Source organism: Phoca vitulina, unplaced genomic scaffold (genome assembly GCF_004348235.1).
Source record: "Phoca vitulina isolate PV1807 unplaced genomic scaffold, GSC_HSeal_1.0 scaffold8, whole genome shotgun sequence".
NCBI classification, from domain to species: Eukaryota; Metazoa; Chordata; class Mammalia; order Carnivora; family Phocidae; genus Phoca; species Phoca vitulina.
The window spans coordinates 26,362,519-26,390,019 of NW_022589711.1; the positions used below are offsets into that span (position 1 = coordinate 26,362,519).

At 38.7% G+C, this 27,501-nt stretch overlaps 4 protein-coding genes across 10 annotated transcripts in view; 3 read left to right on the top strand and 1 right to left on the bottom strand.

Annotated features, from left to right (window-relative positions):
- CEP97 (centrosomal protein 97) overlaps positions 1 to 14,458 on the top strand; it is a 50,289-nt gene extending 35,831 nt beyond the window's left edge. For both annotated transcript variants that reach the window (XM_032406443.1, XM_032406442.1), the window contains exons 8-12: positions 1,933 to 2,097; positions 2,903 to 3,036; positions 4,880 to 5,654; positions 9,053 to 9,128; positions 10,558 to 14,458. In XM_032406443.1, the coding sequence (XP_032262334.1) occupies positions 1,933 to 2,097; positions 2,903 to 3,036; positions 4,880 to 5,654; positions 9,053 to 9,128; positions 10,558 to 11,262 (1,855 nt within the window). In that variant the 3' untranslated portion in view covers positions 11,263 to 14,458. The remainder of the gene's footprint in view (positions 1 to 1,932; positions 2,098 to 2,902; positions 3,037 to 4,879; positions 5,655 to 9,052; positions 9,129 to 10,557) is intronic.
- A 4,489-nt stretch (positions 14,459 to 18,947) lies between these two features.
- LOC116633525 (heterogeneous nuclear ribonucleoprotein A1-like) lies at positions 18,948 to 19,985 on the bottom strand. The gene has a single exon (XM_032406131.1). The coding sequence runs from the start codon at positions 19,905 to 19,907 to the stop codon at positions 18,948 to 18,950; it is 960 nt and encodes a 319-aa protein (XP_032262022.1). The 5' UTR covers positions 19,908 to 19,985.
- Positions 19,986 to 23,398: 3,413 nt separating this feature from the next.
- Positions 23,399 to 23,584, top strand: LOC116633714 (protein PET100 homolog, mitochondrial-like). Its single transcript, XM_032406276.1, has one exon. The coding sequence runs from the start codon at positions 23,399 to 23,401 to the stop codon at positions 23,582 to 23,584; it is 186 nt and encodes a 61-aa protein (XP_032262167.1).
- Positions 23,585 to 25,582: 1,998 nt separating this feature from the next.
- The window catches only part of NXPE3 (neurexophilin and PC-esterase domain family member 3), a 44,201-nt gene continuing 42,282 nt past the window's right edge, over positions 25,583 to 27,501 (top strand). Inside the window, exons 1-3 of one of the 6 annotated variants that reach the window (XM_032406448.1) lie at positions 25,583 to 25,810; positions 26,231 to 26,444; positions 26,766 to 26,883. The gene's annotated coding sequence lies outside the window, so the exon portion shown is untranslated. Of the gene's footprint in view, positions 26,445 to 26,765; positions 26,884 to 27,501 lie in introns of all 6 variants that reach the window. The other 5 variants (XM_032406446.1, XM_032406450.1, XM_032406447.1 and 2 more) reach the window with 5 other exon arrangements.

Here is a 27,501-nt window from a genome sequence, read left to right on the forward strand (position 1 = left end):
TGGCATGTTAATTTAAAAAAATTGAAACATATATGTAAAAGTAAACAGTAGTGTAATGACCTCCCATGAATCTATCATCCAACTGCAACAGTTTACAGCTCATGGCCAACCTAGTTGTCTGTGCCTTCATCCGCTCCCTATTCTATATTATTTTCAAGCAAATCTCAAAGTACATGTAATTTCAACTGTGAATATTTCAGCATATATCTCTAAAAGATAAAGGCTCTTAATGAAATAACTACAATACTATTATCACATCTCAAAAAATTTTACAATTCCTTAGTAACATCAGGTATTAGTTCAGTGCTTACATTTCTAATAGCCCTCATAAATGCAGTTTTTAAATGTTTTTTTTGGGAACAGGATCCAAATAAGACCTTCCATTGCGTTTGGTTGATACATCTTTTAAATTTCTTTCTTGCTTTTTTAGTGACTTAAAACATTAATTTGTTATTATTGAATGCTCTATGGGCTGGCTATGCATATTGGGTGGTTCTCGTGAGCTTGTGGTGAGATCACACAGAGCTTGGCTAGATGTCCAAGATGATGCTTTTAAATCTCTTTTAATTTATAGGTTTCTTCTCTTTTATTTTCTTTGCTTTCTTTTCTCTCTTTTTGGTTGTTGTTGAAAAAAATCAGATTATGTGGGGGTGCCTGGGTGGCTCAGTCGGTAAGCGTCTGCCTTCGGCTCAGGTCATGATCACAAGATCCTGGGATTGAGCCCCACGTCAGGCTCCCTGCTCTGCGGGAAGCCTGCTTCTCCCTCTCTCATTCCCCCTGCTTGTGTTCCCTTTCTCGCTGTGTCTGTCTCTGTCAAATAAATAAATAAAATTAAAAAAAAAATCAGATAGTGTGTCCTGTAGAGTTTCCCACTGTGCTTATTTTGCTGATTAAATTCCTGTGTCCTATCTTATATTTCCTGTAAATTGGTAGGAGGACGTGGAGGTTTCATCAGATTTAGGCTTTCTTTCTTATATTTCCTGTATATTGGTAAGAGGATGTAGAGGTTTCATCAGACTTAGGCTTTTTAGTGGAGAGGACTACTTTTTGGGTTCTGTCAAGCACACACACACACACACACAAGGAGACACATAGTGTTTGGTTGTCCTTCATGTTATTAGTAGCTATTAATGATCAATGCCTAAAACCATTAATTCATTCACTAAGAGCTTCAAAATGGTGAGATTTTAATTCATTCATTTTATTAGCTGGAATACTTCTATAAAGTAACTATTTGGCCCCTCATGTTTAGTTTGTATAGGAAAGATAGAATTAATAATATTGAATTCTTGCCCTTTATTTACCAGTTTTTAAAAATAATGAGTTGGTGGTTCACTAGCATCCTCCAGCTGTGACCAATTAGCTTTTTTTTTAAACTGTCATTATGAATTAATGGATTTAAATGTAACTGATGTATTTAGGTACTTTATTTTGATAGTGAATAGAGGAAATACTTATTGCTTCTTTGAAAATAATTTAAAGATATTTGGAACCATGAGTGCAACTCTGTGGAAGTACCCCTAAGCAAAAACAAAGGTTTAAAACATTAGAAGAGTAAAGGGAGTGAATCAGAAGGAAAGATTTTTTTTTTTAAAGATTTTATTTATTTATTTGACAGAGACACAGTGATAGAGGGAACACAAGCAGGGGGAGTGGGAGAGGGAGAAGCAGGCTTCCCGCTGAGCAGGGAGCCCGATGCAGGGCTCGATCCCAGGACCCTGAGATTATGACCTGAGCTGAAGGCAGAAGCTTAACGACTGAGCCACCCAGGCGCCCCCAGAAGGAAAGATTAAAAAAGAAAAAACTTATAACTGAATTTTATTTATGAAAATCATCCAGTGATGCTGTAAATTAAGGAAGATCGTTGTTGCTTCAAAATGTATCTTGTCTATGCTGGTGTCATATCCTCTACTGTATGTTCCCTAATTCCAGTTTGAAAGCTGAATGGCTCTATAGTCAAGGCAAGGGGAGAGCATATCGGCCAGGCCAGCATATCCAGCTTGTGCAGTATCTGGCTACAGTCTGTCCTCTCACTTCCACACTGGGTCTTCAGACTGCAGAGGATGCCAAACTAGAGAAGATTCTGAGCAAACAGAGGTAAGCCCCTTTATTTGTAGCAGCTGATAATTCACAAGTGGAAATACCTCTGGGTCTTTCCTGCATGGGTCGTAGGACTGGGGCAAGTGCTGTGACCCATGTTTCTGGGCACTTGGGCCCCTTGTTACTGCAGCAGTCCTGCAGGGGAACTAAACCATGCAGTACTGTCAAGCTTGCTCTACAGCAGCTGCATTGTTCATCATTTCCTGAGTGGGGAGAGCCGAGCAGTATGGGGGACCGGGATTTAAAAAAAAAAAAAAATTTATACTTTTAATGTAGGTGTTTCATATGGGTTCTTTAATACTAACATTAAAGAATGAAGCTAGAAGGATGTACTAGTCACTTCTTTTATCAGAGAGCCTGCCTTTGAGTGAGTGTGCATGTGTGTGCCTATAAGGGTGTCTGTGGGATTGTGATTTAAAAATAAATTTCTTTTATTTAAAGATTTTATTTATTTATTTGACAGAGAGAGAGAGAGAGAGGGAACACAAACAGGGGGAGTGGGAGAAGCAGGCTCTCCGCTGAGCAGGGAGCCCGATCCGGGGTTCGATCCCAGGACCCTGGGATCATGACCTGAGCCGAAGGCAGATGCTTAACGACTGAGCCACCCAGGCGCCCCTTAAAAATAAGTTTCTTAACCTTTCAATCCAGTGCTTTCAAACTTGACTTTGTAATTTGGCAGTGATGAAAGAGCTCTACTTTGAAAACTTGTAAATTTCTACCTTTTTGACAGTATTATGTAAGAAGCAGAAAACTTTCTTTTTGTGGTTTGTGTTAAATCCCATCAGATGTTATTGATTTTTAGGTTTCACCAGAGACAGTTGATGAACCAAAGCCAAAGTGAAGAGCTAGCTCCTCTTGCTCCTACTGAAACAAGAGCACCCCTTGTACCTGAGCATTCAAGCCCTGTTCAAGATGGCCAGATAGTCCAGGAAAGCGGTATGAAATTAATTGATCTCTGATCCGTTTTCTCCAAGTTGTTCCATCTGTTGGGTACCATAAAGGAGGAAAAAGTACATATTTTCATAATTTTTGGTTTGTTAAGTGAACATTTAGGTCTTATATTTTATGTATGTATATATACAGACATAAATGTAAAATTACTATATTTTAAAGTGTTAATTTTAATTTTAATTTTTATTTATTTTTTTGGTGATCAGCAAAGCAAGGTTTATTGAGTGATAGTGAAGTGATAGTATAAAGCTCCCGAGGAGGGAAGGCACCCAAGAGGGTTGCCCAGTGTTAATTTTTTTTTTTTTTTTGATTCATTAAAATATTTATTGAGCAGCTAGGGAGATACAAAAGTGATTAAAACATCATAAAGAGGTGAGGCAAATGCACACATCATAGAAAGCCAAGTGTGAGGGGTCACTGAATTACAACAGTCAAAAGAAAAGTGGTTTAGGAGATCAAGAATGAGATTGCTTCCAGCCAGTGTTAATTTTTATTTATTATTTTTGTCACTGGTAATTTTTTTAAGTTTTTTATTTTAATTCTGGTATAGTTAATACACAATGTTATATTAGTTTCGGATATACAGTATAGTGATTAAACAATTCCATACATTAATCAGTGCTCATCTTGATAAGTGCCCTCCTTAATCTCATCACCTATTTCACCCATCCCTCCATCCACCTCTCCTCTGGTAACCATCAGTTTGTTCTCTATAGTTAAGAGTCTGTTTCTTGGTTTGTCTCTTTCTCTTTTTTCCTTTGCTCATCTGTTTTGTTTCTTAAATTCCACATATGAGTGGTATATGGTACTTGTCTTTCTCTGAATGACTTATTTCACTTAGCAGTATACTCTCTAGATCCATCCATGTTGCAAATGGCAAGATTTCATTCCTTATAATGGCTGAATATTAATCCATCGTGTGTGTGTGTGTGTGTGTGTGTGTGTGTGTGTATAAATATCTCACATCTTCTTTATCCATTTATCTATTGATGGACACTTGGGCTGCTTCCATAATTTGGCGATTGTAAATAATGCTGCAGTGAACAGAGGGGTGCATGTATCCCTTTGAATTAGTGTTTTTGTATTTTTGGGATAAATACCCAGTAGTGCGATTACTGGATCATCTGGTAATTCTATTTTTAACTTTTTGAGGAACCTCCATCCTGTTTTCCACAATGGCTGCACCAGTTTGCGTTCCCACCAACAGTGCACAAAGGTTCCTTTTTCTCTACATCATTGCCATCAGTTGTTGTTTCTTGTGTTTTTGATTTTAGCCATTCTGACAGTTGTGAGGTGATAATCTCATTGTAGTTTTGATTTGCATTTCCCTGATGATGAGTGATGTTGAGTATCTTTTCATGTGTCTGTTGGCCGTTTGTATATCTTCTTTGGAGAAATGTCTGTTCATGTCTTCTAATTTTTGATTGGATTATTTATTTTTGGGGTGTTGAGTTGTATCAATTCTTTAAATATTTTGGATGCTAACCCTTTATCGGATATGCCATTTGCAAATATCTTCTCCTATTCCGTAGGTTGCCTTTCCATTTTGTTGATTGTTTCCTTCACTGTGCTTTATTTCTAATTTTTAAAATATATTCAGAGTTGCTACCTTTTGTATTGACCTGATCTTTGATTACGCTAATGATTAATATAAGAATTTATTTTCTTAAAAGTCTTTGGTGTGATGTTTTAGGCATATTGGAGGAAATCACCAAAGCATTTTAGTGCATTTTACTATATTTCAGGGGTTAGATTTCATTTCAAAGATACAACGAAAAACCTTTTTAAATATTTAGTGGTTTCAATGATACTTTGTTGATTCTTCTAGAACCCGTCATCCAAGTCAATTCTTGGGTTGGGATTAACAGTAATGATGATCAATTACATGCTATTAAGAGTAACTTTCCAGCCTCTGTACACACTACAAGATATTCTCGAAATGACCTGCACTTGGAAGACATACAGACAGATGAGGACAAGTTAAACTGTAGTCTTCTCTCTTCAGAGTCTACTTTTATGCCAGTTGCATCAGGACTCTCTCCAGTGTCACCTACAGTTGAGCTGAGGCTACAAGGCATTAACTTGGGCCTAGAAGATTATGGTGTTGCAGATGAATCTCTGAAAGGGCTGGAAAACCAGGACTTTAATAAGGAAGATGAAAAGGCTTTTTGGACTGCAAATGAGAATTCCGTTCAAATGAAGGAAAGTGTCATCAGTACAGAGGTAAATGAGAAAGATGGGCTATTACCTTGTCTGGAGCCAACAGTAACTAGTGCTGTCTTGAAGGATGACACCCATAGTCTTACATCTTTTCCTGAGTCAATTGGACACAGTGTCTTCCATACACAGCCAGACAGTGAAGAAACCATGTCTCAGTCAGCTTCGGAGAAACTTCCCTGTGGGATTTTAACCCAGAGATCTGTTGCTCTGGGACAAGATAAAGTTGCCCTTCAGAAATTGAATGAAGCAGCCACCAAACTTCAGGCCTATTGGCGGGGCTTTTATGCCAGGAACTACAACCCCCAAGCTAAAGATGTGCGTCATGAAATTCGGCTGCGCAGAATGCAGGAACACATTGTTTGCTTAACTGATGAAATAAGGAGGTAGGTAAAAAATCCTTGTTTAGGTGCTGTTTTGTTGATTTGGGAGTGTCAGAGTCTTCGAGTTGATTCAGAACACTGAACCATTGCTGTTATGGTCAGGACACTTCATACGCTGTTGCCACTCTTGGTTTCTTTGTCTCCTATAACATACTGAAAGCATCTTGAGGGTAGGAACTGCTATATGCATTTCCACTGCTAGCATGGCAGTTGGTACATTGATGCGGTACAGCAGTAAATGGTGAATAATTGCTTGTCTTACAGGTGTTTGTAAACTTAGACATAAAAAGGTACAGAAAATGTAGAAAAACTGAATAAGCATAGAAATGAGAAGATGAGAAAGTCTACATGGAACCCAGTACGTAACATAGAATTAAAGAAAGGAGTGGGGACTTAAAAGGGGCTAAAATTCTGGGGCAATGGTAGGAATTATTCCTCACTTCTGTGGCTGATGTTTTACTGACTGCCAGCCAGGAAAATTAGGAGTTCATAAATTTATTTTGAGTATTAGTATTGCAACTAGCAACATTTATTAATATTATCAAGTGGAAGGGGAGGAGGCAGTAAAAGAGACTGGGAAGGGACAGCCAATGTGATAGGAAGATGGGGTGTGTGTCTCAACTTCGATAAGGAAATGTCTTAGGAGAGAAGAGAGGTGACGTCGGGAGGACAGGATTATATGTTTAATTTAGAAGCTGGAGGTTATTGGTGACTATACTGGGGGATCCTGGGACTATTCTCAGGTTTGATGATTTGCTAAACGGACTCACAAAGCTCAGGGAAGCTATTCTGTTCATGATTATGGTGTATTCAAGTGAAAGGATACAGATTAAAGTCAGCAAAGAAAAAAGGTGCATAGGGCAGAGTCCAGGAGAGCAGGCACAAACTTCTAGTTGTGTTCTTCCAGTGGAGTTGTATAGGTCGGGCTTGAATCTCTTGGCAGTAATGTGTGACAACACATATGAAGTATTGCCAACCAGGAAAGTTCACTGAAGCCTTGACTACAGGGTTTTTATTGGGGGTCAATCTTGTAGGCATTGAGTGCCTGTATGACTGACCTTAACTACTTAGACCTTAGCTCCTACCCAAGGTCAGACTGATACCGTGTCTGTATCAGGGCTCTAGGTGAACAAAACAGGTATTCACCTGAAAGCACAGTGTTAGCATAAACTATCTGGTTTGGCCCCGAGCCCCGTGTATACACAGATACTCTTATCAAGCAGGATAGTCCAAGGATTATGTCCCCATCAGTCAAAGCCAGTCCTTTCTTTGGAATCTATGGGGTTTGAACACCCCAAGCCTGCTGTGTTAACCCTTTCCTGCCCAGTGAATTTCCTAAGAGCAGCTTCAGTAGGTAGTGGAATCAGGCAGTTTGGAATGGGTTGAATAGTGAATGAGAGGTGAAGAGTGAGTGTAGCCAGTTCTTTTGGGGGGACCCCTTTTGTGGTATGTTGCTGGAGGAGAATCTGGAGTTAAGGAAAATTCTTTTTTAAAGATGGGAGATATAGAGCATGTTTATGTGTTGATAGAATGATTCAGTAAAGAGGGAAAATCTGATGGTGCAGTGGAAAGAAAGGAGGATGCAAGGTTGAAGTTCTTGAGAAAGTGAAAGAAGGGATCCAGTGCACAAGGAGAGGGAGTGGCCTGAGGTAGGAGCAGGAGCAGAAGCAGGTGAGGTGGTAGGTTTGATGGGGAGGGATCGGAAGTTCTGTCTGATGAATGCTTCTCCTTTTTCAATGATACAGAAGAAAACATGGTCAACATTTGAAAATGAGGAGGGGGTAAGGGTGTAGAAGGTTTAAGAAGAGAGGTGTGAGGTATTCATCTTAAAAGTGAACTTAAAAGGAAAATGGAGAATTATTAGACTGTATGAGGAAAAACTTAAAATGCAAAACAATAGGTCAGGTTGTATGAGTTTCATCAGCAACTTTCAGCTGTTCTATTATGATTTGGGCATGGTTAATTTGGTTCCGCTAGGAATGGTTTTTTTCCAGGCGAATATGGTAGGGGAGATTTGGGAAGGGATGATTATAATGGTGGATCTTGGAATTTAAAGAAGGTAAAGGAGACAGGAGGAGGCGGGGATCGTTAGTTTGGAGGTCTGGATGAAGATTGGATGTCTAGATTGTTGCAGGGGGGATGCAAGAGTAAGTGAACTGGGAGGATAGGAGGTAGTGGTTTGTGTGGGTGCTTGAAAACATTTTTGAAAATGGTGTAATCAAAATGACTGGGTCTAGAGTGAGACTATGAGAACGAATGACATAGGGTGGATTCCTATTAGAGCATCCATGTGAATGCTGAGGTCTCCAGAAATGATGATAGGAATGAAGTGGAGAGAGACTGGTGCTGAGATTTCTGTGATTGCAGGCAAATTCTGGGAGGCTAGTACTTGAAAAAGAGTTTGGAGAAATTTAGCAGGATGGCAGGAGTTCTTCAAGGAGGAGGGCAAAAGAACATTTGTTGATAGTAGAAGCTATCTTCTGACACTGATGTATGAATGAAAAAAAAATAGCTTCCACTTTTTTTTTTTTTCAATAGGCCCCATGCCTTAATGGGGCTTGAACTCCTGACCCTGAGATCAAGATCACATGCTTTACCAACTGAGCCAGCCAGGTGTCCCAAAATAGCCCTTGAGAGGGCGACAATGCCATCAGCAGTAGGTCTGATTTGGTCAAGGAAAATGTCACAAAAGAGGTTGAGAAGATAAGGGATTTGCCAGTTACAATTCTGGAGTCCCAGATGGCACAGGAGAAGAACATGGGGGGGCTAGAGAAAGCTGGGAATTGGGTTAGAGGTAGAACAAAATGGTGGTGATATTCTGGAAGATAACGGACAATTAAGGGAGCCTTAGGTTGGTGACAGGCATAAGTATGGAGAGGGCAGCAGTGAGCCCAGATGAATACTCTAATGAATAAGGGGAAGTGATGGATGGGGAGGAGGTCCTTTGATGATAGCAAGGAATATGTCAAGGACCCAGGCATATAGGGACTGAAGTTTGATGGGATTAGTCCTACTAGTTTCTTAGAAGATGGCATGTCAAGCTGTGATCCTAATCCTCTGCTGTTTTGTAGCCTTTGAGCAACTACTCCTTTCTGCAACTCTTGTACCTTTGGTGTTTTGGCCGGGAAATAAAGGCCAGATAAAGAGCCATTTAATATTTTATTTTATTTTTCATCACTGGCAATACTTTGTAGAACCAATATAATCTGAATTTCAGTCACATCCATTTGGCTTCTACATTGAGTCATAGTTTAAAACTAAAGTTTCAGCTTAGATATTCTAAAAGTGGAAAGGGTGGTTATTAGACTATTAATCTCTTTACAGTACATGTGTCTATTGTAACAATAGGCGCCAGTCAGAGCACCTTCCTTGTGTCAGTAATGGATTTTGAATTATTGTAGATTAAGAAAAGAAAGAGATGAAGAACGTATTAAAAAATTTGTACAAGAAGAGGCTGTCAGATTCCTTTGGAACCAGGTAAACCCATTCTTGCTGATTTACCTAATGTGTGAACCAAGAAAAATTCTAGATTTATTGAGATAATCATAGAGTAGTCAGGCATATTAAGCACATTTTCTCAAGGTTAAGGATGGTCTATGTTCTTTGCCACTAACTCTGAATTAGGACAGTGAACTTTGTTACATTTTATTTAATCTAAAGAAAAATATTTTCATAATTTTGACCAGAAGGATAAAGAACCATAAAGATGAATGAAAGTGACTAAATTGAGGGATGTTGTCATAACTTTCCAGTAGGTAGAAAATATTCAATTAAAAGTTTTCTGTAGCCATCTATCTTGTTTTACCTTTTGGGAATATTTGAATGAAAGGTGACTAAGATAATGTATGATGGCTATGATATGCATATTCCTAAAAAGTGCACATGACTTCTTGAGAGAGAGAGTTTAGATCCTGTAATAGCATACTTCAGGGACAGTTCAGATAATCAGTTTTACTGTTATTTTATCTCATCAGGTATTTCATGATGATAATTTCTTGGAATGTTTTTGCTATAATAGGATTTTACCTACAAAATTAAGAAATAGTTATTGATTTCTAAGGTTTTATAGTTACTAATACTAGGGGAGTGGTTAAATAAATTATAGAATAACAATACCATGGAACATTATGGAAGAGTTAAAACGAATAAGGTAACAGTATAGACTGATGTGGAAAGTTCTCCAGAATAACATTGTTCAGTGAAAAACATTAAGTTTCAGAACTTAAAGTTCTGCTTGATTTTAAAAACTCCATATATATTTGAAAACAGAGTAAAAGGTCTGGAAGGACACTGTCAAACTGCTATCAGTGATTACCTGGGAGGGTGGTCAAAGAGAAACTAAAAAATTCTATATATTGCTTTCTTCTTGCAGATTTAATTGTTTAATTTTGAGATTTTGATTGTACGTTAAAAATGTAAAGGTCATATTATCAAGAACTCAGGGTATTTTTGGATATTTTAGAGTTTTATATGCTATATTGTTAGATAATATTTAAAACTCTATCCTAAATGGATATCTGCAGTGAGATTTTTAGAGAATCTACTTATAATGGGCTCTAACCTGTCTTATTCAATAGATTTGTTTCTGTTGAGTACATTATTGACCCTGTAGTCACGGGCTGTTGTGCTTCTGATAGTTTTTCCAGTAGCAGCAAGAAGAGTTGCTTTGGCCCATCCTGACTCTCCTGGTGAGGACCTTTGGTTACCAAGGACATGTACCACTTGTGCCAGCCTGGTTTAGGCTGGGAGTGCTATGGAAGGGGTAAGGGGAGTCAGGCTGTTTCTAACTCCAGTTCTGCCATCTGCCATTTACCAACTTCATGAGTGTTGGGGAAAAAGCTCAAAGAACATTGTAAAACAGGCAAGATTTTTATTTTATAATAAAACTATACCCTTTGGTTTACAGGTAAGGTCTCTGCAATCTTGGCAACAGATGGTGGATCAGCGTCTAAGTTCCTGGCATACTGATGTTCCTCCTATATCAAGTACTCTAGTACCCTCTAAACCTCCATTATTCACCCAAAGTCAGGAGCCCTCTTCTGATCAAAATTCTGATTGGTTCATTGCTCCTGATGAGGCTCCTCAAAAGAAATCCTTACCAGAATTTCCAGACTCAGGTTTTCATTCTTCCCTAACAGACCACGTTCACTGTTTGCAGGATTCTTTGGATTTTGAAAAAAGTTCCACAGAAGGCAGTGAAAGTTCCATAATGGGGAATTCCATTGACACAGTCAGATATGGCAAAGAGTCAGATGTAGGGGATGTCAGCGATGAGCACGGTGAATGGAATAAGGAAAGCTTAAACAATGAGCAGGATAATAGTCTGCTTGAGCAGTATTTAACTTCAGTTCAACAGCTAGAAGATGCTGATGAGAGGACAGATTTTGATGAAGGGACAGGAGATAGTAAGTTTCACATAGCTCCTTCCCCTGAAAAGTTAGATGCCTTGTCTGACGGTGCTTCTGTAGATGATACTCATGGCATATCTCCTACTTTGCAAGATGAAATCAGCCAGGCACCAGAAAATTGTAAATTAAATGCTGATGTTCAAGGGCAACAGTCAGACTGCGATTCTACATTTCAGGTATTGCATGTTGGTATTACTGTGTAGCATGTCTGGTTGCTTGGGAAGCAGAAATCTACTTAACAATTTCAGTTGCCTCTTTTTTTTTTTTTTTTTTTGGTGAAGGGGAATATCACCCTCATTTTTGTTACTATTTATATAGACTTTGTATTCTTGTCTCTTGTTTTCCATATTTTAGCGACTGGGCTGAATCTTCATTTTGATTTTATTAGCTATTAGCTGTAATCTATCAAACAATATTTATATTGAAAGCTATATGCACTTTATTTCCTAACAACTGAATTGCATCAACAGTGTTGTTTTTTAATGTACTCATTTCCTTTCAAAAATAAACTAGAATATCTTTCAAGAAAATAGAGGAGTTTACCTTAAAGATATAAATAAGAGAAGTTAGACTTTTCTGTATGTCAGGAAATTAATTATGAAGTAAGGAAGGTGACTTGTTAAAGTGAGTGTAGATGACAAATATGAAAGACTGTGAACTATAGAAATTTTCCAGCCTCCTTGGAATAAGAACATATATTTTTAAGCCTTTACCACCCCCTTACGAGTTAAGAAAAGCCTTCTTATAAGCAAATAGGGAGAAAAGGTAAGATTATAGGATTTTTCAGAGGAAATGAATATAATTGTCTCATGGAAAACTTTAGTTAATGTCATGTGTCAGTTTTAACATATGAAGCAGTGTTCATCTGGAATTAAAATCAAGCTTACTTAAAGAGGCATGACTAGAATATTTCTCTTAGATGTGAAGAAAGCAGATGCTAGGCTCCATTTGCTTGGAATAATGTCACAGCAGACATTATCTTTTCATTCAGTGCTTTTTTACCCTACAGATAAGCATTTATGTGCCAACTTCCTTGCCAGAAATTAACATATGTTCTTCTTCTCTGACCCTGCATTATATTTGCTTATGTATTTCAGCAGAAGGTCCATGGCCATTTACTTCATTTTTTGACCTCTGTTTCACAGTGAAGAACATTTAAAATAATATTAGTGGTAGAATATGACTTTTTAAAAGGACTATTTTCTGTCCAACTATCTGAAAAAGTGCCACATTTGGAAGACAATTTAATGGTGGTTAAGAAAAAATAAACCTCACTTATTTCTTATTAAGAAGAATACATATCTGTAACTCCAGGAAGAAATGATAATATTGTGTTGAATGTTATAGATGGATGCATTTGCAAATCAAGGAAGCTTGATAAATTAATCTTTGAGAATGTTGTAGTATCATTGAACAACATATATCTGATTTCCCCTGATCTTTGGACATACAACTATTTAAAACTGTGGCAATACTTAAGTGTTCTAAATTTAGGTGCTAAATATCTGTTCATTTTTCTGTTACAGTCACTAGATCCCTTTCTTCGAAGTTATATAAAATCCTTCAAGAATAAAGTCAGGGATCACATGTTATAACTTTGTTGATAGCTAGAAACATTTCTCCAGTATGGGTAAGGTGTATTTTTCTCGGTTTATAAATATGTAGCCCTCAGGTTGAGAAGACTTGGATTTCATTCTCAGAAATCCAGAGTCTCTTGAAAAGGAAATATTTTCTGTCTCTTATAAATGAAACAGCCGTCTTACATTCAGAATTTTCCCTAGTGAAGCATGTGTAATGTTGAAGGCACATTAAATAAAAATAGAATTTTTTACTTTTTGAATAATGCTAATTATCTTTTATGAATGATTTTGAATTTCTTCTTAAATATACCCTATTTTTCTATTTTACAGTTAAGTGCCTCATTTGCTGCCCATAGTTAGAGAAAAACCAACTTGCACTGCACTAATACCAAAGTGCTGCTTTATGGTACATTAATTTCTCATAAAAGTTCCTAAAATGTCATGGTTCAGTATTGCCTAAGTAGGTTTCTGCTGATATCTTCTCCCTCTTTTTCTAAGAAATGGCACAACACAGCTAAATTCATTTGAACATTAGCATTTGTCAGCAAGATTTCCTTTTTTACCTTTGTTTTTCTAGCCCATAAATAGTATTAGTGTACTTTTATTTTAAAATTGGCAGGTTATGATAACGGTTAATATTCTGCTCTTCATTTGATTTACCTTTACTAGTGTTTTGAAGTGCAAGAATATTAAGTAGCTCCCTACCTTAAACTGTACAGATTATTTTGAATGTAGATAGAATGAAAATAATGTAAATTAGAATGCAGGAAAATTGTGGCATAGACTTAATATATTTTAATAGGTTTACAGTGTAATTTAAAATAACTTACGTAATTAAGTGTTATGTCATGGGCTATTCATTGGTCTGGCTAAAGAGAGAATGGGTCTAGTAAGGTTTAGGAAGTTGAGCTTTAACATGATCTTTGTGTTTTTTCTTAGAGGATTAGTTTAGCTGTGCTATTTTAGTTCATATCAGTTTTCTTGATATATAGAAAATTCAATATATCAATGAGATATTCCTCCAGAAGCACAGAATCCTACCATGTGAAAATTGGAAGGAATCTTAGCAATTATCTACTCTAATCTCTTTGTTTTAAAGATGAAACTAAGGTACAGAGAATTAAGTGACTTGCCTGATATTATAGCTAGTTGTAATAAACTGTGAAAACTTAAAAGTTATTGTATTCCAAAATTTATTATTATACACTATTAATTTTACATTTAGTGAGTCAGTAGGAAAATCTTTGCATATTGTTCATTTTCTTTGAAAGAGGAAAAAAAACTTCGGACAGAGCTAGAACTCTACCACTTGCAGCAGAATTGCTTGTAGAAAATGACTAAGTCATTCAGAACTCTGAGTAAATTTTCTTCAAGAAATGTGATGTCATTAAAATGGTTTTTAAAGAGAACTCATAGAAATTAAAAATTTAAAAGAATAATTGCATCTTGGAATCATTTATTTCATGACAAGAAGTATAACAGGTTGCTGAGATATCTGAAATTTTCTAGTGAAATCCTGAGTTTGTTTATATATCTTCTTCAGTTTTACAGAACAACAGATGTCAGAGTTTTAACTCTCTTTATGTGCAGAAATGTCCAATCATGACAGTTGATCTAAACATAATATAGTTTGGTTCTATAAGCTTAATTATGAAAGGCCTCATAATATGCATGTTTTAGGAAAATATTTAGCCACACACTGGTTTGCATATATGCAAATAACTTTATTCTTGAATAATGTGGGTGCCATTCTTTTTTTTTTTTTTTTTAAGATTTTATTTATTTATTTGATAGAAACAGACAGCGAGAGAGGGACACAAGCAGGGGGAGTGGGAGAGGGAGAAGCAGGCTTCCCGCCAAGCAGGGAGCCCGATGTGGGGCTCGATCCCAGGACCCTGGGATCATGACCTGAGCCGAAGGTAGATGCTTAAAAACTGAGCCACCCAGGTGCCCCGTGGGTGCCATTCTTGAGTGTGGACTTTTATTTTTGTTTTGGGTTATTTTAAATATGTAAACACTGTAATAGTATTTTCCTGTTATCTACTTAATGCAAGTCTAGTTCCACTTTTTGTAAGTATTTTCAGATACAATATGAGCTTAAGATATTATACTATCTCCTTGGTACTTTCTTTGGTGCAGATTCTTAGAATTGGATTTATAACAATAATATAAAATATAGAACCTTTTTTTTTTTCTGGAGTAAAAGGAATATATAGCATGAGTCTGATCAGTTTCCCATTTATAAAAGAAAAAGAGACTTCATTTTTAATGTATATTTTTATTTTGCCATGTATCTTATTAATGATATTATATTGTAATGTTTTAACTTTTAAATATATGATCCATTTATTCATAAAGTAAAACAGAAAGGGTCTGTAAGGAACATTTAAATATTTTTAGTGATATTGCTTACATTGATCAAACCTATTGTGCCATATTAAAATTAAAAGTCAAGTAAACAAAAAGTTCACACCTTAGAGTGAAACAGATAATTGTCTTTTTAAAATGAGGTGCTTTTTATTTGTGAATGAGTAGAAATCATACTAAATTTTAATTCCTAAATTGATTTTAGTAGATAGCAGGAATCTCTTTGTAGTGGCTTTGTTCATTTTCTAATTAAATTTCTTTGAACATTTTGTAATAATTTTAATGTTAAGAATAAGAGTTTAAAAGTAAGTTGATTTTTGGAATATTTTTAGATTTCTCTTTAATTTTGTTTCAGAAATAGATGATTTAAAGTGGTTATGGTTTGTTTTATGAAGGCTTAATATTTTGTATTGTATTTTATTTGTATTTGAGTCTCTAATTCTAAATAAAAAGTTTGTACATTTGTTTGAGTGAGTCATCTGTTTATTATAGTGATTAGTAGTAATGGTTGTTACTCATTGTGTTTGCAATTAATGGGTAACTAAAATTCAGAACAAGTTGCAGATAGAATTCTAAGGAAGTTCCAGAGTATTGTTATATAAATGAGTTTACAATAAAATCGTCTTAGCCTTATGATAATGGATATGAAATGAAAGAAATGCTAATTTAGTAGTTTTATTTGGTATAGATTTTATTACTTCCAGGTTATGGGTAGAGAAGAGCAGATATCCCTCACAGAGCACAGATGACACTGTCAGGTACTGTTGAAACTGGGTGCTGAAAGTGTTCGGGAGTGAATGAGTAAGTAGCGCACAAGCCCTCTCATTTGACACAGTTGGGACCTATAGTTGGTTGGTGTTATGGACCAAATTGTATCCCCCACTAAAATTTATATGTTGAAGCCCTCACACTGTGACTGTGTTTGGAGATAAGAACTTCAAGGAGTTAATTAGGGTTAAGAAAGGTCATAAGGAAGGGGTCTTAATCCAATAGGACTGGTATACTGTAAGAAGAGGAAGAGACACAAGATATTCTCTGGGGCATGCCCAGAGGAAAGGCCACTTGAGGACACAATAAGAAGGCAGCCAGCTGCAAGCCAGGAAGAGAGAGCTCAACAGAAACCAACCCTGCTGAGACCTAGATCTTGGACTTCCAGCCTCCAGAGATACGAGAAAATAAATTTCTATTGTTTAAGCCACTTAAACAGTGATATTTTAAAAGTGGTATTTATAAAAGACTAGTACAGTTGGTTAATCAAAATACTGGTTAGGGCAGGGAATCATAAAAATTATACCTTAAAAAAATCTCTATTGAGATATAAATGGTATACAGTGAACTGCATGTATTTGAAGTGGACAATTTGAGGGTTGTCTGGCTGACAGTATATCCTGCAACTCTTGATCTCAGGGTTGTGAGTTCAAGCCCCACATTTGGGCATGAAGCCTACTTAAAAAAAATCAAGTGGACAATTTGATAAATTTTGACACATATACATGCCCATAAAACCATCACAACAACCAAGATAATGAACATATTCACGACCCTCGAAAGATTCTTCATTTCCTTCATAACCCTGCCTATTTTGTGTGGTTTCTTTTACTCAGCATAATTATTTGGGATTCATCTGATATTTCATTCCTTTTTATTGCTGAGTAGTATTCCATTATATATATTTGCTGCAATTTTTTTCAATTTTATTTAAAAAATTTTCCAGCTCTATTGAGAAGTGTTGACATATTGTGTAAGTCATGATGCTTTGATATATGTATATATTATATAATGTTTACCACAATAAGTTTAGTTAACATATCCATCACCTCACCTAGCTTTACAATTGTATGTGTTGAGAACTTTTTAAGATCTACTCTCTTAACAACTTTCAAGAAGTTTTATGGTATCAGGTCTTATGTCTAAGTCTAATCCATTTCAAGTTAATTTTTGTGAGTGGTGTAATTTGGAGGTCCATTTTCATTCTTCGGCATATGAATATTCAGTTTTCTCAGTACCATTTATTGAAGAGATCATCCTTTCCCTATTGGGTATTATTTGCTCTCATCAAATATTAGCTGACTATATATGCATGGGTTTATTTCTGAACTCTTGACTCTGTTCTATTGGTCTGTTTTTATGCCAGTATCATACTGTTTTAGTTACTGTAGCTTTATAATATAGTTTGAAATCAGGAAATGTGATGCCTCCCACTTTGTTGTTATTTTTCAGCTTTGGTTATTTGGGTCTATTGTGGTTCTGTATGAATCTTAGGAATGTTTTATCTATTTCTGTAAAAAAAAAAAAATGCCATTGGAATTTTGATAGGGATTGCATTGAATCTATAGATGGCTCCAGGTAGTATAGACATTATAGTGATATTAATTCTTCCAATCCATGAACACAAGATTCCTGTCCATTTATTCATGTCTTCCTCAATTTCTTTCATCAATGACTTTTAGTTTTCAGTGTAAAGATCTTTTACCTCCTTGGTTAAATTATTCTTAAGTACTTTATTGTTTTTGATGCTATTGTGAATGGGATAGTTCTTAGTTTTAGAAAAGTAACTTATTTTTGTATGCTGATTTTGTATCCTGCAGCATGAATGAATTTATTGATTAGTTCTAACATTTTTTTGGTGGAGTCTAGGATTTTCTATATATAAGATCATGTCATCTGCAAACAAAGATAATTTTACTTCTTTCCAATTTTGCTTTTTATTTCTTTTTCCTGCCTGATTGCACTGGGTAGGACTTCTGGTATTCTATTGAATAGAAGTGGTGAAGAGCGGGCACCCTTGTTCCTGATCTTACTGGAAAAGCTTTCAGCTTTTCACCATTGAGTATGGTGTTGGCTGCGGTTTGTCATATGCGGCCTTTATGTTGATGTCCTCTATTGAGAGTTTTTATCATAAAAGGATGTGGATTTTGTCAAATGCTTTTTTTGCATGTGTTGAGATGATCTTATGATTTTTATCTTTCTATTAATGCAATGCATCACATTTACTGATTTGTGTGTGTTGAACCATCTTTGCATGGTTTTATCCCTTTAATGTATTTTTGAATTTGGTTTGCTAGTATTATGTTGAGGAAATGTGAATCTATATTCATTAAAAGTATTAGGTTATAGTTTTCTTATCATGTCTGGCTTTGGTATCACTGATGCTGGCTTTATAAAATCAGTTTGGGAGTGTTCCCTCCTCTTCAGTTTTTTGGGAAGAGTTTGAAAGGATTGGCATTAATTCTTTAATGTTTGGTAGAATTCATCAGTGAAACCATCTGGTCCTGGGCTTTTCTTTGTTGGGAGGTTTCTGATTACTGATTTCATCTCCTTACTCATTATTTTTTACTGTTTACTCCTTATTCATTTCTCTCTGATTTACTTTTTTTTTTTTTAAAAAAAAGACATTTATTCAGCATCATGATCAGACTATTACATTTAGCAATCAACAGCATGGGTGCAAAAAAAAAAAAAAAAATCTACATTAAAACCTTTTGTTGGAATGCTTTACACTTTCCACAGAACAGAAACTAAAGTAACCTGTTATACAGTTACTCACAAATACAGTCCTCGAGTTTTTTGCCCATACACATGAGTATTGTCTAAAACATGTCTTCTTTGTAGCAGCTAGGCCCTGCCACCACTGTGCTTGGCTGAGTTCACAAATCTGTTGTAACCTGGGGGCGCCTGGGTGGCTCAGTCGTTAAGCGTCTGCCTTCAGCTCAGGTCATAATCCCAGGGTCCTGGGATCGAGCGCCGCATCGGCCTCCCTGCTCAGCAGGGAGTCTGCTTCTCCCTCTCCCACTCCTCCTGCTTGTGTTCCCTTTCTCACTGTCTCTCTCTCTGTCAAAAAATAAATAAAATCTTTAAAAAAAAAAATCTGTTGTAACCTGTAGCTTCCTTGTCATTTCTCTGGCTCTCCTCTCCTGCTAAACTTTGTTTCCTGGCAGTAATTAAAACCTTCTGCCACTGCCATAGCTACTGCTGCTGCTGGAACCGCCACAGCCACCTTGGTTTCGTGGTTTGGCAAAGTATTGGCCTCCACCACCATAGGGGCCAGAGCTTCTGCCTCCAAAATTTCCTCCTTTCATGGGTCCAAAATTTGAGGATTGATTGTTGTAATTGCCAAAATCATTATAGCTTCCGCCACCTGCAAAGTTGCTTCCATCATTACCAAATCCATTATAGCCATCCCCACTGCCACCATATCCATCACCACCTCGACTGCCACCAAAGCCACCTCGACCACGGAAGTTCCCTCCACGACCAAGGTTGTCATTCCCACCAAAACCACCTCCACGACCACCACCAAAGTTTCCAGAACCACTTCGACTTCTTTGGCTGGATGAAGTGCTAGCCATCTCTTGCTTAGATAGGGCTTTCCTTACTTCACAGTTGTGGCCATTCACAGTATGGTATTTTTGAATGACAATCTTGTCTACAGAGTCATGGTCATCAAATGTTACAAAAGCAAAACCTCTCTTTTTGCCACTGCCTCGGTCAGTCATGATCTCGATCACTTCAGTTTTCCCATACTGTTCAAAATCTCTTACATGATGTTCTTCAGTGTCTTCTTTAATGCCACCAACAAAAATCTTTTTCACAGTTAAGTGGGCACCAGGTCTTTGAGAATCTTCTCTTGAGACAGCCCTCTTTGGTTCCACAACTCTTCCATCCACCTTGTGTGGCCTTGCGTTCATGGATGCATCCACCTCCTCCACAGTGGCATACTGACAAAACCCAAAGCCTCTGGAGCACTTGGTGTTTGGATCTGTCATTACCACACAGTCCGTAAGCGTTCCCCATTGCTCAAAATGGCTCCTCAGACTCTCATCGGTTGTTTCAAAGCTCAAACCTCCGATGAAGAGCTTCCGCAGCTGTTCAGGCTCTTTGGGAGACTCTGACTTAGACATGACAGCGGTGGGAGGGGAGACTTTAACGATGCTTACTCGGTGGCGTCCACGGGCAGAAAGGAGTAATGTAACGAACGTATCTTCTCTGATTTACTCTTGGCAGGTTATATATTTCTAGGTCAGAATTGTGTGTCAACTATATTCAAATTTAAAAAATTTAGTTTAAAAATAAAAAAAATAAAAGCATCAGAGCAAAAGAATCTACTCTAAGGAGCAGAATAAAGGGGTAAAAGGGTAGGGCAGGGAGGGAGTGATAACTGCTAGATGATCAGACTTGTGAAACTATTTGGGGTAATCTTAAATGTATACAGCGGATCTAGTGGAGCATCTGGAAAAAATAAGAGTGGGTATATAGCAGATCATGAGACTGAAAAAAATAAGGCAGTTTTTAATTCCAAGAAATTTTTTAAAATACAAGAAAAGATGGGGGGCCTGGGTGGCTGTTTACACACAAAACTATTTACTCCTTATTCATTTCTTTCTGATTTACTCTTGGTAGATTGTATGTTTCTAGGAATTTCTCTATTTCTTCTAGGTTATCTGATTTGTTGGTGTATAATTGTTCATAGTAGTCTCATGATCCTTTGTATTTGTATGGTATCAGTTGTAATATTTCTTCTTTCATTTATAATTTTATTTCAGTCCTATCTTTTTTTCTTGGTTAGTCTAGCTAAGGGTTTGTCAGTTTTGTTTATCTCTCAAAGAGCCAACTCTTAGTTTATTAATCTTTTCTTTTCCTGTTCTCTATTTCATTTATATATTTTCTAATCTTTATTATTTCCTTCTTTGGTTAACTTTGGGTTTAATATGTTCTTTTCCTAATTCCTTGAGGTGTAAAATTAGGCTGTTTATTTGAGATCTTTTTTCCTGATGTATGCATTTATCACTATAAACTTCCCTTTGAGAACTGCTTCCTTTTTAATTTTAAAAAATCATATAAAATTTTATTTTTTGTTTCATCAACTTAAAAAATGTTTACAGTATAATGCATGCACATAGTAATAAAATAATGAAAAATGGCAGTCTCCTGCCCTGTCCCACGCTACCTCTGAGCTATCTCTTCTGGTATTAACTTTGGTATACTGTTTTGACCGATCCCTAAGTTTTAGACATTTTCAACTGAGTTCCTCTTATGATAACTGAGGACTTGGCTCTGTACCATCCTCCAGATTTCTTCCTTTCCTTTTCCTACTGTGAATAATGGCCATAAATTTAGTGAAGTCAAAATTCAGTCTTTACACTATTATTATGTAAGTAAATATATTTTACTGTATAGGGTACTATTATACAATGATTACATTTCCATTCATATATATACATATGTATTTTTTTAAAGATTATTTTAGAGCATGTGTGCATGTGAGTAGGGGGAGGGGGAGAGGGAGAGAGAATCTCAAGCAGACTCCCCACTGAGCGTGGAGTCAGTTGTGGGGCTCAATCTCAAGACCCTGAGATCATAACCTGAGCCAAAATCAAGAGTCAGACAATCGATTGAGCCACCCAGGTGCCCCATCTTTTCTTGTATTTTAAAAAATTTCTTGGAATTAAAAACTGCCTTATTCTTTTCAGTCCCATGATCTGCTATATACCCACTCTTATTTTTTCCAGATGCTCCACTAGATCGCTGTATACATTTAAGATTACCCCAAATAGTTTCACAAGTCTGATCATCTAGCAGTTATCACTCCCTCCCTGCCCTACCCTTTTACCCCTTTATTCTGCTCCTTATAGATCCTTCTGCTCTGATGCTTTTATTTTTCTATTTTTAAAATACAAATTTTTTAAAGATTGTATTATTAGAGAGCACGAGTAGGGGCGAGGGGCAGAGAGAGAGGGAGAAGCAGACTCCTCACTGAGAAGGGAGCCCAATGAGTGGCTCGATCTAGAACCCAGGGATCGTGACCTGAGCCAAAGGCAGATGCTCAACTGACTGAGCCACCCAGCTGCCCCTAAAATAAATTTTTTTTAAGATTTTATTTATTTATTTGACAGAGACAGAGATAGCGAGAGCAGGAGCACAAATAGTGGGAGTGGGAGTGGGAGAGCAGGCTTCCCGCCGAGCAGGGAGCCTGATGTGGGACTCGATCCCAGGGCCCTGGGATCATGACCTGAGCCCAAGGCAGCCGCTTAACCGACTGAGCCACCCAGACGTCCCCTAAAATAAATTTTTTAAGTTTGAATATAGTTGACACAATTCTGAGAACTGTTTGCTGCGTCCCATAAGTTTTGGTATTTTGTCTTTATTTTCATTTGTCTCAAAATATTTTTTTATATCCCTTTAATTTCTTCTTTTATTAATTGGATGTTCAGGAATGTGTTTAATTTCCATGTATTTGTGAATATTCCAGTTTTCCTCCTGTTAATGATTTCTAATTTCATTTCACTGTGGTTGGAAAAGATAATTGATATAATTTCTATCTTCTTTAATATGTTGAGACTTGTTTTGTGACCTAACATGATCTATCCTAGAAAAATGTTCCATGTGCCCTTGAAAAGAATGTGTTCTGCTGCTGTTGGGTGGAATGTTCTGTATGTGTCTGTTAGATCCATTTGGTCTGTAGTGTTCAAATCTGCTGTTTCCTTATTGATTCTCTATCTGGATAATTTATCCATTGTTGAGAATGGAATATTAAAGTCTCCAACTATTATTGTATAGCTCTGTATTTCTCCTTTTAGTTCTGGTAGTATTTGCTTTATATATTTATGTAATATATCTGATATTTATATACATAATATCTAATATTTGTATATAAATATTTATAATTGTTAGATCTTTGATGAATTGACCTCTTTATCCTCACATACTGACCTTTAAAACTAATAGAATAGTACATAAGGACTGAAGTTTTATTATATGTAAATTTTACCCCCAAAATTTCAAGTAGGATGTCAGGGGATCTTAGGATGGAGTGTGGATTATGACGACTGGATCTAAGTATTACAGGTGTATGACATAAATTCACTGAAGGGGTAAGAAAAAGGGAGATGACCTAAGTGGCTTTGGGAAAATTGTTTTGAGTGGATAGTATAAGAGTCTTAGTCCATTTGGGCTGCTATAACAGAATACCAGGGATGGAGTGGCTTATAAACAAAATAAATTTATTTCTCACAGTTCTGGAGGCTGAGAGGTCCAAGATCAAGATACCAGATGATTTGGTGTCCGGTGAGGGTAGTTTTCTGGTTCATAGATGGCTGTTTTTTTAGTGTGTCCTTGCATGGTGGAAGTGGCGAAGGAATTCTCAGGTGTCTTAAAATAAAGGACTACACGAAGAAAGTCCCACACAGGGCAAAAATTCCAGCACAAGCTGTGAGGACTCTTTCATGTCTTGGTAAGGAAGTGTTCCAGGCCAAGGCCATATGTATGAAAGACTGCATGCATGAGACTGCCTTTCTCAGCAAGAGGCAATTAAGGTTAAATGAGGTCATAAGGGTGGGGCACTAATCCTATGAGACTGGTGTCCTTATAAGAGGAGGGGGGATAAAGAAACAAGATGGGAGTGAAGCTGGAGGTGTTTCAGATGACACACTACCTAACCTTCCCTGTGGCTATGTTCTGGATTGCCAGTCAGGTCAGGTGGTTTGAGGACTATGTCATACAGCACAAGAGGGAGCTGTGGCAACCTGAGAAGGAGGACCAGCTTGGAGAGCTAGAAGAATTCAGACAGGATATGAAGTAGCAGGAGAAGAAGCTCTTTTGCACTGCCCAGCAGAGCTCCTGAGGCCTCCAAGTGCCCCTCTACCCGGGAAATCGCGCGCGCGCGCGCGCACACACACACACACACACACACACACACACACACACACTCTCACACGCTTCCTTTGGAAAAAAAAAAAGGAGGAAACAGTGAGAAGGTGTTTATCTCCAAGCCAGTAAGAGAGCTCTCACCAGGAACTGAATCAACTGGCACCTTGATCTGGGACTTCTAGCTTCCAGAACTGTGAGAAAATAAATTTGTTGTTTAAGCCACCCAGCCTACGGCATTTTATTATGGCAGCCTGCTTCTCCCTCTCCCACTCCCCCTGCTTGTGTTCCCTCTCTTACTGTCTCTCTCTGTCAAATAAATAAATAAAATCTTATAAAAAAAATAAACTTTTTTGCAGATGGGTCAGAAATGAACAGTTCCTTTGGTTTTGTATCATGACATACAAACCTTATGTTCTCATTTTTTCCAGCTTTCAAAGTTAGATTATCATAAATGTATTATTCAGAAATTCCTTATGCCATGTCATAACCTGAGGTAGGGAATTTAAGAGGAAGAGATTTGGGACACTGTGCTAGGGGACTTTTCATTTGTCATTTCATTTATTCCTAAGTGCAGGTAGTGTTGCCCCTAACCTACAGTTGAGGAACTGAGCCCAGAGAAGTTAAGTCCTTTGCCTAGGATGGCACTGCTAGTAAGAGGCAGAGCTGTGTGTCAGCCCCAGTCAGGCTAAGATCCAAATTGTATATTTTTGTATGATAGTATTTTTCATTGGGAGTGTGGTGACTTTGCAGTCAGATTTATTTGAAAATATCCGGTAGTGATAGGCAGGCCTCTCTGGTCCTGGCCACTCTTGTTTGTGGCTAAAACGGCTGTATATAGGTAAGATGACTCAACTGCTTCAGGGTTATGAGTGCCTGTGTGAGAAAGGGGTTATCAGAGATCACTAATGTGGTCCAAAACCATGACCTAGAAGTCAGCATATCCTGTTCAAGTATTTGCCACTTACCAGGCAGCCAAACTGTAAAAGATAGGTGGTGGGGCGTCTGGGAGACAGGACTTAGAGCACAAGTTTATCATATGGGGTTCTTCATCTGGCACAGAGGCAACGGAAGCCACCTTTTATGAACAGGCCCTGGAAGGCTGAATTTCTCCAGGAAGGAGAATGAAACTCCTTTTCTTCCATTTGTAGGTCTAGTCACCCATGCATGTAGTCCTGTCACGGAAACATCTGAATAAGCACGTAGAGTCCATTGTGGTCAGTAAATGTAAAAATAATTAATGTTAGTTGCAATTTGTATTAATTCTTCTTCTTCAACCTTGAGATAATAGTCTGGGGGTAGGTCTATTTTTAGAGTCTGCGTTTTGCTGGGATAAATTCCATTAACCCCACTGTGCACTGAAGAACACAGAGTAGTCCGCAGTACCTTCCGCTTCCTGAGCAGGTCCTCCATCTATCTTCCAAGGACTCCTGTCAGTTTCTGAATTTCACATAGCCGTGGACGTCTTACCGCTTAGAGGGATGTCCAAAATAGGATAACCCGGAATTGGGGCGGGGGGAGGGAACGTATGCAGGCATTTTTGTCAGAAGACCTATGTTATGTACAGGAAGAGTAAAAGGAACGGGCTGTTTTAAGGGCAAATAGAGTAAGTCGACTAATTTCAAGCAGGGCAAGATGTAAGGACCTGTCGTCCCAGTGCTCGTGCATGGCCAATAGTGTTTTTTCTGGCAGAGGAAACAATACATTCCGCCACTGACGGGAAAGACGGCCCAAGTAGGGGCTTCTCCGGTTTGGTCACTTTCGCTGACAAGAAAAAAGCCTTGAAACAGATTGTCCCTGGGAAACCCTGACTTTCGAAGGCGAAAGAAGCCGGTCCCGAGAAGGGCCAGAGCTCAGGCCACAGGGCTGCAGCTGGGCGACCCCCTTGCGCGCAGAAGCAAGGCGGCACCGAGCGCGAGCGGCGCCCACAGCGCTTGCCTCGCCTCGGGGCTCAGCGTTCCACGCAGGGCGGCCGCGGCTGTCAGTCAGTGTCCTCGACCCGCCCCTCCTGGAATTCAACCAATTGTAGCCAGGGGTCGGGGGTGAGGAGACGTAGCGGGGCCAGGAAGCAGGGGCCAGGCAGTCTGGCGCAGCGGCACCAGATCCGGGCGTCCGAATGCCGAGCGACCGGAGAGAGCACCGCGGACAGCTGGGCCTGGCGGTGAGTGCGGGACTCCGCCCTGTGCGCAGGCGCCGGGCTGGGTACCTGCCGCTCGAGCGACCCATTGCTTGGCGCCTCGCGAGCGCCTCTAGTCTGCGAAGCCCCTTCCTCCGCACGCACCGACCCCTGAGTCCCCGGCCTGGTGCAGAGGAGCTGCAGACTCGGGGATCACGGCTGGAGGTTCTGGAACCAGAAAGGGGAGGCTTCAGCCCTAGGCGGGGGCAGAATTGCAGCCTCCGGCTGCCGCAGCCTCGGACCTGAGTTGCCCGAGCCGCTGCGGGTTCCGGCAGGGAGAGGGCGAGGCTGATGCGAACATCTCCGCGCTTAGTTTTCTGGACTTGCTGCAAGGCGGGCAGGTGCAGCCGCTAAAGACCTCTCCCTAACCCGGTGCGGTGCACTCTGCTACGCTTCCCTCCTCAGCCCCATTCTCCGGTCTCATTGCTGCCCCGGGGCCCAGCTGCCACTTGCCTGGCGATGCTCTCACACTTTGGACTCTTCTGGCATTATTGAGCTGACGCTTTGGGACATCAGATTCAGGTCGTATGGGGAGAGAAGCGTGTGACTTTGCAAGGTGTGATGTGGAAACCCTGGCCTGTCACCCAACTCCGCTTGATCAAAGGCCAATAGGGTGGTGGTAAGTGGCATTCTCCGTCAGGATTTATACGAATTTTGTGTGTAATTGTCTGTAAAATTTTCCTTTCTTTTCATTATTTACTCTAAAGGAGGATTGCTGCCAATTTCCTAAAGATGAAGAATCACACTGCTCAATGGGCCTTCCCCTTCCTCAGTGTGGTTATCATTTGGAACATCAGGGTGTACTTGAAGCTGGCGGGACTCCCAGACCCTGATCATTAATTGTCTGATTCCATGCAGTGGAGGCAGCAACACGCTTTCCTCCAAGGTGTTTGGGTTCTGCTTTCCTTTGACTGTACTTAGTCTCTTGTCTCCTTCACAGTCTCTGGCCTGATACAGTGCTGTTATTTGTTACTGAGATGGGAAACGAAGGAATAGATCACTGAAGCGAGGTTGGCTGTCCTTGTTACCCTGGAATCGGATTGTCCTGAGGGGACAGTGTAAGTTACAATTCAGAGATCATTTTGGAAAGGCCATCCCTGACCCACTGATACAAATAACCCCTCTGGCCACCTCATACTAGCGGTTCCCCTGCTTGGCAGTATATTATAATCGTTTGGAGACCTTTTTTTTTTAAAAGCTGTTTCTTGGACCCTGCTCCCACCCGATTCCGATTCAGTTAGTTGAGTCTAGTCTAAGCATTGGCATTGTTAAAAGCTTACAGGATGATATTAATGTGCATGCAAGGTTAAAGAACACAGCCTATCAATGTGCCTTATTTTTTTCTTACAGCACTTACTACTCTGTGACTTATTTAACTGATTTCTTTACTTCTCATCTGCTTCTCTCCACCCCTCCAACCCCCCATGAAAGCATGGGGTGCTGCTTTGGAAGAAGGGCAAGGGAAGGCCTGGGTGGTGAGTCAGCACTTTGGGTGTGTGAGGTGGGGATAAATGAAAGAGAAATGGAATCAGGGGAAACAAGTCCTGCAGACTTCTGCTGTGCTTTCTCTTTTTCCAAGGATTGACCTTATTTGGTGACCCATCATTGTCATGTTTGTGGATATGTCTCCAGTTCTTTCTATAGATCCTGGCCTGTTAAGTTTCAGGTCTTACCCA

Coding starts and splice junctions, on each gene's coding strand:
- LOC116633525 (XM_032406131.1), bottom strand. CDS start 19,907: ATGTCTAAGTCAGAGTCTCCCAAAGAGCCTGAACAGCTGCGGAAGCTC.
- LOC116633714 (XM_032406276.1), top strand. CDS start 23,399: ATGGGAGTGAAGCTGGAGGTGTTTCAGATGACACACTACCTAACCTTC.